The sequence below is a fragment of the Lithobates pipiens genome, unplaced genomic scaffold (genome assembly GCF_037356315.1).
Source record: "Lithobates pipiens isolate NorthernLeopardFrog02 unplaced genomic scaffold, aLitPip1_a1.2 Scaffold_25, whole genome shotgun sequence".
NCBI classification, from domain to species: domain Eukaryota; kingdom Metazoa; phylum Chordata; class Amphibia; order Anura; family Ranidae; genus Lithobates; species Lithobates pipiens.
In genome coordinates, this window is record NW_027507787.1 from 203,931,682 (window position 1) to 203,945,841 (window position 14,160).

The 14,160-nt window shown below is 42.3% G+C and overlaps 1 protein-coding gene across 1 annotated transcript in view; it reads left to right on the forward strand.

Moving 5' to 3' along the window:
* Positions 1-1,922: 1,922 nt before the first annotated feature.
* The window catches only part of LOC143930833 (uncharacterized), a 156,025-nt gene continuing 143,787 nt past the window's right edge, over positions 1,923-14,160 (forward strand). The window contains exons 1-4 of the mRNA XM_077455452.1: positions 1,923-1,985; positions 4,914-4,994; positions 6,903-7,064; positions 12,731-12,830. Of these exons, the coding sequence (XP_077311578.1) occupies positions 4,937-4,994; positions 6,903-7,064; positions 12,731-12,830 (320 nt within the window). The 5' untranslated portion in view covers positions 1,923-1,985; positions 4,914-4,936. The remainder of the gene's footprint in view (positions 1,986-4,913; positions 4,995-6,902; positions 7,065-12,730; positions 12,831-14,160) is intronic.

Consider the following 14,160-nt stretch of genomic DNA (forward strand, 5'->3'; position numbering starts at 1 on the left):
CATTTTAGCTTGCACATGACTGGATGATAAAATCAGCAGAGCTTCCCCTCATTTCAAATCTACCGCTCAGATTTACAGCAACCGCACTTCCAAGTGCACTTTCAGTGCGATTTCAAGTGCACTTTGCACTTGTAGTTTGCACTTGTAGTGCATAGTGGATTTGCCTTTCGTAAATAACCCCCACTATGTCATTGCAGCTCAATGCGCTATGAAACATATGGATTGATTTACTAAGGCCCCTTTCACACTGGGGCGCTTTGCAGGCGCTACAGTGCTAAAAATAGCGCCTGCAAAGTGCCCTGAAATAGCCGCTGCTGTCTCTCCAGTGCGAAAGCCCGAGAGCTTTCATACTGGAGAGGTGCGCTTGCAGGATGGTCAAAAAAGTCCTGCCAGCCGCATCTTTGGGGCACTGTAGGAGCGGTGTATTTACCGCTCCTAAAGCGCCCCTTCCCATAGAAAACAATGGGGCAGCGCTGCAAACCTGCCTGCTAAGTGGCGCTTTGCAGGCGGTTTTAACCCTTTTTCGGGTGCTAGCGGGGGTTAAAACTGCCCCACTAACGGCCGCATAGCGCTGCTAAAATTATGGTAAAGCACCGCTAAATATAGCGCCTCTTTACTGCCTGCGCCCGCAACTCCCCAGTGTGAAAGTAGCTTAAAGGCAAATAGATTGTGCATTTTGCAAAAGTGCAGTTTCACTAGGCAAGTGCAGTTGCTCCAGAACTTAGTAATTGAGCATAAGCTCTGCTGACTTCCATCATCCAATCATGTGCAAGTATGTTTTATTTTTTTATTTTTCTTGCTCATGATTGGACATTTTTTGTAAAGTGAAGCTTTACCTCATTCACTAAGCTCTGGAGTAAGGATGAGCTCCGGCGTTTTCGCATGCTCCACGTGCAGAGCCTGCCAGGAAGTCAGCGCAGCGCTGCGCTAATCACAGGCAGTGAGACATTGCCCAATCTCTGCAGCCGCGCATCGGGCCAATGTCTCACTGCCTGTGATTAGCGCAGAGCTGGGCCGACTTCCTGGCGGGCTCTGCACGTGGAGCATGCAAACACGCCGGAGCTCATCCCTACTCTGGAGCAACTGCTCTTGCAGAGTGTGACTGCACTTTGCAAAGTGCACAGTCTTTTTGCCTTTAGTAAATCAAGTTTGAATTAACTTTTTCTCTTTTTCAACTTTTTTGACTCTTTAGTAAAGTAAAAAAGAAAAAAAGAAAAAAAAAGTAAACCATGCAATACACATCGCTCCTCACAAGCCATATGATATAATTGGTTGGTTTATGGTGCACAGTGTACAACATGACATGTAACCCTCCATAAAATGCACTCAGGCTCCAGATAATGCTGTAACCTTTAGCAACCAATCACTTTGCTCTAGCCAGCACAGTAGAATGAACCCTGATTGGTTTTCTTCCTTCAATCCAGCACATTACTAAGCCCCCATTCACACTAGTGAGCTTTCTCCTGCGTTTGCTTTCGCTCTGCCCTGCACAACAATGGAAATTACATTATTGGCTATGGTGGCCGTTCACATCAGTGCAGCACTGCAGGGTGTTCTTGAAAAGGCGCATGCGCTTCTTTGGTGCAGTCATAGACTTTAATGGGATGGCATATAAGCAGCATGTACAGTACATGCGTTTTTAGTGCATTATTAGCAGAGTTTTTTGTAAAAAAATAAATAAATAAAGTCCACTTGCCTTGAGAATGAACCATTAAAAACACATTAAAAAAAGCACGCCAAAAATACATCATACAGCAACAGCACTGAGTGCTTTAAACAGTAAAAAAAATAAAATAAATCCGTATTTATTGATCAGCTCCACACAGACAGGAGTGTATGTATGGTCAGACATGTGACTTCCTCTCCCATAACCTGTGCTATGACGGGATGCTGTGGAATGTGGGCGGGGCTCTGCAGTGTCTCCTCCCTATTGCTATGGTGACAGTATTGTTTACTTGCCTCTTCTGATTTACCAGCTCACCTGAGTAAGATCATGTCTGTCATGTGCATAGATATCTAATGCTGTGTGTCTCATGGATCATGTGTGTATGTGTGTGTGTGTGTATATATATATATATATATCTGTTTGTATGTATATATAGTTTGTGTATATTTATATCCATGTGACTTCCAGGGTCGGAACGTGTGCAAAATTATGCGTTTTACCGACACACACAGAAATGCGCTGCCCTTTAGCAGACATGCGGCGGTGCCATTCAATTAAATGCCACCCCCATGCAAACGTGCGCCAAACCACATGGTGCTGCGGCAGGCACAGTGTGGTTCGCTGCAGTGTTTTGTTTTTTTTTTGCGTACAAATGTAGCTTTGAACCAAACCTGAATTTATACACTGTGATCGTAGGCTGGATTCACACCTATGCATTTTTTGTGCTTTTTGCATTTTGCAGATTTGCCCTACAGTTCATGTAACATGGTTTCCTATGGAATACGTTCTGTAGTGCAAATCTGCAAAAAGCACAAAAAATGCATAGGTGTGAATCCAGCCTAAGGCTGGCCATACATTATACAATTTTCTGTACAATTTTCTTTAGGTTTACCTTCAACTATGTAGTGCAAGGGCCTGCCTAATTGGATACAATTGAAAGTGTTGTTTAGTTTTGACCTCATATTATATGGATTTTGGTAAATCTAAAGGAAATTTGTACAATAAAATTGAACATGTATGGCCAGCCTAAGTTTCCAGTGTTATATGAGGGGGGTTAATTTTGGTCATACAAGTAGTTGTCTGTTTATACATTGTGGTGGGAGAGTGGATTACTCAGTGAATCCCAGAAGAACATGAACACTGCATGCAGATAATCTCTAGTGGTGATTGAATCCAGAGCCTCAGCACTGCAAACACTACCACTGTTTTAGCCCTTGTACACTCGGTCAGACATTCCGACAAAAAAATCCGTCGGATTTTGTCCGAAACTGGTGTTGCATACACACGGTCGGACAAAGTTGTCGGAAAATCCGATAGTTCGTAACGTGATGGCGTTATTTAGTTACGATGGGACTACGTTCAGGCTAGTAGCCAATAGCTTTGATCTAGGAATCTGATCTGAGCATGCGTGGCACTTTGTTCCGATCGGAATTCTCTACAAACTTTGTCCGATCGGATCATGTTGTCGGAAATTTTTAATATAGTAAAAACGAAAAAAAAACAAAAATATCGCGCTTGGGGTAAACCTAAAAGCTGCAACTAAAAACCATCTAATATCAAGGTATGGATAAACTCAGAAAAAATTGTATATATAAAGTTGCGCTAAAATTACATGAAAAATGAAAGTGAGAAATCTAATACAAATCATTAAGATTACAAATCAAAAAACATCCTGTGTAAAGTTCAATCAAGAAAGAAGGAGTCTTTTGTAATCAGGCCTGTTTCCAAGAAAAACCAATGAATAGGGAAATCGATCCTTTTTACGAATTCAGTGTAATCTTCTTACAAATCCAGAGCTGAAAAAGGTTTGACTCTTACCACAATGGGTGGACTCCAAATCAACGGAGTTGTTAGCGCGAGCAGACAGCCCTCTGCAGGGTTCTTTTGCGTGTAATCCGTTCCGGTGTGCTACTAGACGCATGGATAGATGCGGATCATTCGGAAGTAACCAGCCTAGATTAAAACGATTCCGTACGTCCTACTTCCTCTCTTGATCACCGTAGAGAGTGGCTATCCGATCTCCCTGTACGTCTGGAGTTTATTTATAGTTCCCCAGCGAATCGTCCGATGTCAAGGTTTTTCAATACGCAAACCTCCTCTGCTGCCACTTCCAGCAACGTCTCGAACGTTGACCTGGACATCCTTGACATCGGACGATTCGCTGGGGAACTATAAATAAACTCCAGACGTACAGGGAGATCGGATAGACACTCTCTACGGTGATCGAGAGAGGAAGTAGGACGTACGGAATCGTTTTAATCTAGGCTGGTTACTTCCGAATGATCCGCATCTATCCATGCGTCTAGTAGCACACCGGAACGGATTACACGCAAAAGAACCCTGCAGAGGGCTGTCTGCTCGCGCTAACAACTCCGTTGATTTGGAGTCCACCCATTGTGGTAAGAGTCAAACCTTTTTCAGCTCTGGATTTGTAAGAAGATTACACTGAATTCGTAAAAAGGATCGATTTCCCTATTCATTGGTTTTTCTTGGAAACAGAGAGTCCCTGATTACAAAAGACTCCTACTTTCTTGATTGAACTTTACACAGGATGTTTTTTGATTTGTAATCTTAATGATTTGTATTAGATTTCTCACTTTCATTTTTCATGTAATTTTAGCGCAACTTTATATATACAATTTTTTCGGAAATTTTTAATATCCAGCTCTCAAACTTTGTTGGTCGGACATTCCGACGGAAAAAGTCCAATGAAGCCCACACACGGTCGGATTATTCGACGACACGGTCCAATCAGACATTTTCTGTCGGAATGTCCGACCCTGTGTACAAGGGCTTAGACATGTTTCTGCTGGATTCCAACATTCTACTGGCTCTGATCCTCGAGTCTATGGGGTTGATTTACTAAAACTGGAGCACTCAGAATCTGGTGCAGCTCTACATGGTAGCCAATCAACATCTTACATCAGCTTGTTAAAATTAAGCTTTGACATTAAAACATGGAAGCTGATTGGTTTCTATGCAGAGCTGCACCAGAGTTTGGTTTTAGTAAATAACCCCCTATGTGGTGTACATCCAGACTGGTGGTACAACCAATAAAACTCTTACATCCACTCTCCTATGCAGCATTGGGAGACCGCGATTGGCTGCTGATGGAGCACAGACAGACATCTTTGACATTTGATAGATGAGTTCCAATCTTGTGTGGTCAAGAAGGAAACTGGCACACAATATTTAATGCATAGTGTAGTGCTGGTGATAATCCTAATGTCTCCACCTCTTCCTACAGATGTCTTGTGTCTCGTTATCAGCATGTCAGCCAATGGAAGCTCAGCCATCCCACTGGATATCATTGATGCAAAATCACCAGGTAGGAGCTGAAGCATTGTAGAGATACTCCTGTGTGCACTGAGCTTTGTTCATGGGCTCTCTATTCTGATTTTAATGTTTATCATTGTAAAATTTTCCTGAATTTTTGAAAAGTAACTTTAACATTTTTACATGTTTGCTATTCCATATTTACATAATTGTATATGTGTAGTGTTTTTTTTTTTTTTTTTTTGTTTTCTCTACCTTTAGTGCCAGTTCACACCTACACGGCTTCGACAGCCGACATCCTGCAGCACTTCATTGCAGCTTGCTTATGACTTCATTAACAGAAGTCGATGCAACCATGAAGTCACCCAAAAGTAGCACAGGAACCCTTTTCCAAGTTGCTGCAACTTGAGTCTCACTGAGTCCATTGCCGTTAATGGGGTGCGACTTGTCATCTGCCTTTGAACTCTTAAGTCGCATGACAAGTCATGGCAGTGTGAACCGGCACTCAGTGTGTCTCCAAGTAACAGACAGTGCAGTCATCATCCCTGCTGAGATAAAGTATAAGCCACATAGAATGTGAGATAGGTGGAATTCCACTGAGAAGAAAGAACAGTAAGGCTGGGTTCACATATATGGGAATTGGATGCGTTTTTAATTCACATACCATGTCAATGTGACTGGCGTTCAATGGAGCCGGTTCACACACGCAGGCACGACGTGGTTTTAAAAAGGGTCCTGTGCATTTTTGGGTCCAGTTCAGATGCGATTTCAGGTAAAAATTTGCACCTGAACCTGTGAACAGAAACGCATTGGACTGCCGCACTGAAATCGTGGCCACACATGTGTGAACCCAGCCTAAAGCACAGTCGCTGTGCTGCATTATATGTAATGAGAAGACATTCCTCCCCTTTGTACATATACAATCTTATACTGTACTCTGATAGTTACTGATCAGATCATTTTTATCAGGGTGACCACATTCACTGCTATACGATTGGGCAGGCCAGAGGGGTTGTTGTGTGTATTTCTGAACATACTTTGTTTGGTCTCTGCTTAACCAGCCAGAATACAATGTTCTGAAAGGAGGGATTCCTCTATCCACCTCATGTATGTGAATGGAGGAATCTGGCCTGCAGGCTGAACTAAAAAAAAAAAAACTAACAGTGTATGGACAACTTAAAGTGGTTGCAAGGGATATTTAAAACAACAATAATAAACATGTTATACTTCTATAATTGTATTGCACAGAGTGGCCCTGAACCTTCTCTTCTAGGATCCCTTTGGTGCTCTTGTCTCCTTCACCCCTCTGTGCTCCACCATAAAAAGCCGCGTCCGATGGGGGTACACCTCCTGGCTCACTCCCGAGCATGGCATAAAGCATGGCTCATTGCCCCCACCCCAGGATTTGATTGACAGCAGCAGAAGCCAATAGCTCCAGCTGCTGTTTCTGTTTTATGAGTGCAAGGAGAGCTAGGATTAAGCTGCTGTAGACAGGCACAGGGCTGGATCAAGTGAGGACTCAGGTAAGTATAGTGCTCGATCAAGTGAGGAGAGGGGTTACTTTGCAACTGCTTTAGGAACACATATCTCACTGAAGTAATATTCTAACCTTGTTTGACAGACATTATATATTTACCCCCAGCAGCCAATGACCAATCAGCTTTCTTATGGGGCTCATTGACATTAGAGGACATTGGGGCTCATAGAAATTAGAGAACCCTTCTGATCCAATGCCAGGCATCTGCATTGTCCCATCCACTATTCTATAGCCTAGAATAAAATTGGCCACACAGTGCAGCTGCCTGGGTTTAGAAAGAACTGCTGCAATGCCTCTGTGTGCGATGGCTTTTAAAACTCACTTGACAGAGGTCTGCATTGTGATTGGTTGCTATCGGTTACTGCACACTGTTCATTCTGCAGCATGTTCGCCAATCACACTCAGTGTTTCCTGACTTTTCAGCCAATCAGTACCTGATTCAGCTACTGGAAGATAAAGGGACGGTGAGTTTCCAACCAATGACAGAAGAGAGGATCCGGCTGGTCTTCCAGGTTTTGGACAAGGTGAGCCCACAGCTGGGGACCTTCTCCCGTCTGATGGGGCTCCTCGGAGCAGAGTTACATGGTAAGAATGACAACTTGTTCTGAGCCTGTTTTTATGTTATTTCTTGTAAGTGCATTACTTACTTTACTAAAAAATCACATTTAATTTACTACACTCAGTTTGGCGCTTCCTGTTTCTCTCCCCCTTCTTTAATCTGCTTACAGAGCTGGCTTTTCTCTGAGGACAGCTGCCTCCTGCCACCTCACCCTAAGAACTGTTGCTGTATGAACTATTGAGCCGTTATTGCTCATATATTGCCTGTTATATTACTTCATGTACACAAATATTTGCGCTTACAGTTTTTTCTTTTTATCGATTGCTCTGTACTAGAGTAAATGATGGATATCATTTCCTCCTCTGATTACTCACTGGAAATTTCTTCTCCACCAGCCTGAGGTCTACTCTGTACAAGACTATGGCGGTTATCCTTTTCCTCCTAGTACCCACTGGGGAGCCCTTCCTCTGGAGTGAGGTCTGTTCTGTACTATAGTTTAAGGTAGTTACCCTTATCCTCCTACAGGTACCCAGTGGGGAGCCCCTCTCTTTTAGTGCAAGGTCTTGTACTAAAGACTGTGGTGGATATACTCATGCTACGAGTAACCACTGGGCAGCCCTTTCCCCCAGGCCTAGGTCTACTCTCTACTAGAGACCATGGGAGATATCCTTCTCCTAGCAGTACTCACTGGGAAGGTCCTTCCCACCATGCCAAGGTCTGTTCTGTACTGTAATCAATGATAAACTATATATCCTTATTCTAAGAGTATCCACTGGGGAGCCCTTCCTTCCCAGGCTGGGGTCTGCCTGGTACTAGAATACATGGTGGATGGCCTTATACTCCATTGAGTACTCACTGGGGAGCTTTTTCCCACGAGCCAAAGTCTGCCCAGTACTATAGTTAATGGCGGAATATCCTTCTCCTGTTATGGGTGGGTACTCAATGTGGAGCTCTTCCACTTTGGGCTGAGGTTTTCTCTGTACTAGAGACCACGGTGGGTATCCATGTTTTCCTATGAGTATCCACTAGGGAGACATTTGCCCTGGACCGAGGTCCTCCCTATGCTAGAGTACATGGTGATTATTCCTCCATGTTCCTTGGATAGTTATGGCTGAGGGTGAAGGGGATGTGTTCCCGCCTCAACCCTGGGGGAGACAGCTCATTCAGTGCCACCATCCTATTCCCTTTTTGGGTCTGTTGGGTTATTCATCTGAACGTGGCCAAAGGTAATGCATCTACTTTTAACACCTGCTCTCTTTTTTAAAGCAATGATTTTTCGTATGAGACTGTGACTGACCTATTTACTTACCCATTTCATCCCTTTATTTAGCCATTTTTGATGCATCCCACTCCTGATGATTGGCTGAAATCGCCATGAAACGCGTAGAGTCCATACTCAGGGATGCCAAGTCAAGTTTGCTACAATCATGAATTTCTTTTATCATTTATACTTACATTCATTAGGATAACCATGTTTACCTGCTCTGTATATCCATTCAATTTTTAAATTGTGATTGCTTGTACCAATTATGTCTATTCATTATATACATTAAATATGTCAACATTATTACTACAATTAATTATGTTTTTTTTGCATGACCCATGTATTATATATTATGATACATTATATATACCTACTATTTAGTATTTTTATTTAATTTATTGGATTGTTTAGCAACTTTCTATGGGTATACAGATTTTCCCCGCAGAGACAGTGACAATTAATTACATTTTAGGTATCCTAGACCATTTCAAACACATATCCATGCCTCATTTAAAGTCCCACAATCCATTTTCTTTTCTTTTTCTAACCTGTGCTATAGTCTAAGGTGGATATCCTTATCCTTCTATGGGTACCCACTAAGGAGCCCTTTCCCTTTGGGCCAAGGTCTGCTCTGTACTATAATCCATGGTGGATGTCCTTATTCTTCTATAAGTGCCCACTAGGGAGCCCTTAATCCCATATTATGTAAGGTACTGACAATCCGTAATTTATATTATTGATGTCTGTATGTTTCATACTGTTGATTGTATTGACGGTATACAGTATAATGGTATTACTTTCTTGTCCATTAAGAGACACAGGAATTCTGATACAGTCTGGTTATACTGCCATCTACAGGATGATTGGACACTGGCTAAGATTAAAATTGTAAGCCAGCCCCAGTATAACATCGCCCCTTCCGCCTAGCATGCTTTCAACTCTGCTGTTGTAGAAAAATCTAGACACTTTTTGCTAGCCTTTTTCTTTTATCTTTTCTTTTGGATTGCTCTTTCATCAACTTTATTTAAGATTGCTCTCTGAACCACTGCACATGCTAATCTCTACAGGCAGCTATCTGGATTAGCCTTCCTTAAACCTGACTGTAGAGCTCCGTACCTGGTCCTCGATGGACTGGACATTCGGGGCTAGCTTGGAATGTAACCTTCAGGCACTGGACTCTGCATTGTGGCTCTTTCCAGAGCAGAGTGTACTGATAAAAGGTCCAGACCTGTGGCATATCGCCTACTTTGTCAATAGCATCACTGGGCACATTTTACATTTCCAGCTATCTCTGGTTATTACTGCAGAAAGGGTAACCACTGAAGAACTGAGCACTGCCACTCAGCATTGCTGAATGGTGTTGCTCAGAAACACTCTGTGCTCTCTTCCCAGCCATTAGAGGATCCACCATTGAGCTGTTGTATGTGCTTTACAAGCAGGTACTGATGTCACAGACAAAAGATCATCTGATTCACTTGGCCTTCCAGAGATATCATCTCTTCAGCCTTAGGCTGGTTTCACACCTATGCGAATTGGATGTGGGTTTCCCTGCATCCAATTCACATAGCAAGAGATTATGACCATCTCTCTATGGAGCCGGTTCACACATCTCCGTACCTGCTCCAGTGCAAATAGCACAGGAGTCCTGTGAGTCTTTTGGTCCATTTCAGGTCCGAATTCAGCCAAAAATTTGGGCTGAAATCAGACCTGAAACTGTGAATGGAGTCGCACCGCACTCCTGCTGTGAGCGGCTGCATGTTATATCGCCTTGAGGCATTTCAGTTCGCATTGCAGCGCTATACAAATCATTCATTCATTCGTAGTTTGAACCCAGCCTTACACTAAATACCCAGATTTGGGGTGGCACAGGGGGCCAGAGGGTGATCTTGTCTGAATGTAGGTTGGAGGAATTCGACACTTCTCCTACATATAGTTCTGCAGTAGGTGCACACAGGCTGCAAGTCAGCTAAGCTTCTGCAAGCGGGGGCTGATTGATTGAGTTTAGTGATTTATGCCACTCCCTAGTTGGTTTTTAAAGTCATCACTTGCGATGGGGGGGATCAGGAGCTTCTTAGACCCATGGCTTGTGGTCCGGGTTAGGCAGGTTATGCAGAATTCTTCAGCTTCAACTCTAGGTGTGAAAGAAAATGGTTTAGCTTCATCTTCAGTTCTTTTGGTGGATCATATCTCTCCAGTCTGGTGTTGAGATGTAATTTCCATACCTGCCTTCCCATTAAGGCCTGTCTTTCTCATCTGAGCCTGTTTTTTATCCTAGGCTTGCTCTTGAGACTTGTTCATTCTGACAGTTGTTCCTAGTCTTTTCTGTTGACTATATCCTTTTGTCAGTTGTTTGTTTTCCCTACATGGGAAACTTGTGTTGTTCCACTTGTTTTGGTGGGATCTGGTTGATCATCTTGCTGATTCAGGTTTGGTGTTCCCTTCTGTGTGCAATAGTTTCCCTCTGGCAGTGCCCTTCTCTATCTTGGTCTGGAGGTGTCCTTCTTTCCTGGTCTGGAGCATCAGATTGATTCTCAGTACCCTTCCTTTGCTAATTTTTGCAGCGCCCCTTATCTGGCAGGGAGCTCCAGCTCATCTGGTTTTAAATCCTAGTGCTGGTCCTTCAGGCAGCTCCTGGGCTGCAGGCAGTCCTCAGTCTTCTTTGTGGGGACCTGTTAGCAGTTGTTGTCTGCTTCTAGACATCCCAACTGTATCTGAATTGCTGTGTCCCTCAATAAACAAAGAAGAAAATGGGCATTTTGTACTTACCATAAAATCCTTTTCTTGGAGTTTAATTAGAGACACAGACTTCACCCCTCTGTGTACATGATCATACCCATGGTACTACTTTCTACCAACTGAGTCATGCAGTGAGCAGAAGGGGTTTTACTGGGGATGCCTTACAGTTTTTCTGTTTGCCAGCATCCAATTTTCCTGTCTGTATCTGAATTCCTCTGTGGACTCCAAGAAATTGGATTTTACAATAAGTGCTAAAATCGATTACAGTATTTAATATGTATTGACAGTATATACATTAGAGGTCGACCGATATGGGTTTTTCTCTGGCCGATGCCGATATTTAGAAATCATGGCGGCCGATAGCCGATATATGATGCCGATTTTTTTGGGCCGATATGTTAGGCCGATTTTTATTTTATTTATTTATTTTTTTCCTTTTTTATTTATTATTTTTTTTTTTTTAATCCCCCTTGATCTAACACACCTTTCCCACTGGGGCGTTTTTCAGGCGCTTTTGGGCTAAAAATAGCGCCTGTAAAGTGCCTGCAAAATGGCTCCCCTGCAGTCTGTGTGAAAGACAGAGTGCTTTCACACTGAGGCGATGCGCTGGCAGGATCTTAAAAAAAAGTCCTGCAAGCAGCACGTTTGGAGTGGTGTATACCGCTCCTCCACCACTCCTGCCCATTGATATGAATGGGCACCACTGCCGAAGCGCATGCAATGCGATTTGGCAGCAGTGCTTCATGGGCGCATTTAACCTCTTCCTTGGCCGCTAGCTGGGTTATATGTGCCCCACTAGCAGCCAAATAGCACTGCTAAAATGATGGTAAAGAGCCGCTAAAACTTGCGTTTTACCATCAACGCTCCAGTGTGAAAGCAGCCTTCATAAGTGATACAGAAAATTTCTTACATTTAAACATTTATTAAACAAAACAAACCTCCAATCAGTTTACTTGTATGTATGATTTAGATTAAAAAAAAAAAAAACCCTATGTATTAAATAAAAACAGGTAGTCAAAACTTTTGGACGAAAAAAAAAAATGGGCTAACTTTACTATTTTTATTTTATTTTTAAATAGTGCATTTTTTCCCCAAAAAATGCATTTGAAAGACCTCTGTGCAAATGCCGTGTGACATAAAATATTGCAACAACCGCTATTTTATTCCCTAGGATCTCTGCTAAAAAAATATATATAATTTTTGGGGGGGTCTAAGTGATTTTCTGGCAGAAAATACAGGATTTTTACTTGTAAGCAACAAGTGTCAGAAAAGATTTAGTCTTTAAATGGTTAAACTGAGAACTTCTACACACAGAGATGACTTCATTCATTCAAGTGTAAACATTGTATCATTTAGTTCTTTTCTTGGCAGTCTGCCCAGAGAGGAGGAAAGTGTTGCTATGACAACTCAGGCAACTCACACTGACTTCTATACAGAAGTCATTTCAAAGTCCCGCTGTAGTTCTAAATCGGCTTTTTATCAGCACAATCGGCCGATGCCGATTATTTAAAAAACGGCAAATATCGGCCGATATATCGGCCGGCCGATATATCGGTCGACCTCTAATATACATAGCACAGAGGTGTGTTGTTTCATACTATATTGCATACTGTCAGAATATAATGTATATTACAGATGTGTATATGTTTCATACCACACAATGTACTTACAGTATATAATTGTATATTGCAGATGCTGTATACATACACCCAGGCAGTCAACTTTGGAAGGGCTGGAAGGGGACTCATGCAGCCCCATATTTCAGCCTGATGCAGCAGATGCAGGATGAGCGGTATGTCCTTCTTTGCTATCATTTTTACACTTTGTACTATGTGGAGATTTTCTTGATCAATAAAATTCTTTTTTTTTTAGAATTGTAGGCAGGTTACAATTTGTCTTATGCAGTACTGAGGGTACAGAAAGGTAATTATACCTTTTGCTTAAGGTTCAGAGTATATCTTGCCAATATACACAGAGTTTCTGACAAGCATCATATAAGGACACAAGTGTTTGTACCTGTAAAACAAAATACAAAGTGAATCTGAGAAGAAAGGTGGCAAGGCATGGGCATGCTGTGGCTAGGGGTGGAAGGGTAGAGAGAATCCCAGGGTTTAGAGTGGTGGACAGAAGACCACGGGGTTCTGTGGTTAATGATAAGTGTTGACATCTACCCACCACCGATCCTAAAAGAATTGAGCTAATTTCAAAACCATTGTTTCTCATTTTTAGGGACTCATTAATGACTGGAATGGTACCACTGGGTTGGCGCAGGGCCAATGTGGGGCCTATATTTAAAAAGGAATCAAAGTCTTTACCAATTAACTATAGACCTGTTGGTTTAACTTCTATAGTTGGGAAGATACTGGAGAGTTTAATATAAGACCACATAGATGAGTTCTTGCTGTAAAAAAAATATTTTAAGTGACAGACAGCATGGATTCATGAAAGACAGAATTTGTCCAACAAATCAGATTTCTTTTTATGAGCAGATAAGTAAATCTTTGGACAGAGGGGTGGCGGTGGACGTGGTATACTTGGATTTTGCAAAAGCGTTTGACACAGTTCCCCACACATGGCTCATGTGTAAGGTAAAGTCTACAGGATTGGAAAGATCGGTTTGTAAATGGATAGAAAACTGGCTAAAAGACAGAATTCAGAGAGTAGTGGTTCACGATTCTTACTCTGAATGGTCTAAGGTTTTCAGTGGTGTACCCCAAGATTCAGTGTTTGGACCCTTACTTTTTAATATCTTTATAAATGATATTGGGTCTGGGATAAAAAAAAAGTACCATTTCAGTGTTTGCAGATGACACCAAGCTATGCAGTGGAATAACGTCCTTACAGGATGTCTCCAACTTACAAGCCAACCTCAATGCACTGTCTAATTGGGTGACTATGTGGCAAATGAGGTTTAATGTTGATGAATGTAAAATTATGCACTTGGGGGCTAAGAATATGCATGCATCCTACATACTAGGGGGAGTACAACTGGGGGAATCCATGGTGGAGAAGGATCTTGGGGTTTTGGTAGATCATAAGCTTAATAATGGCATGCAATGCCAAGTTGCAGTTTCCAAAGCAATCAAAGACCTTTTTTGTATTAATAGAGGTATAGACTCCAG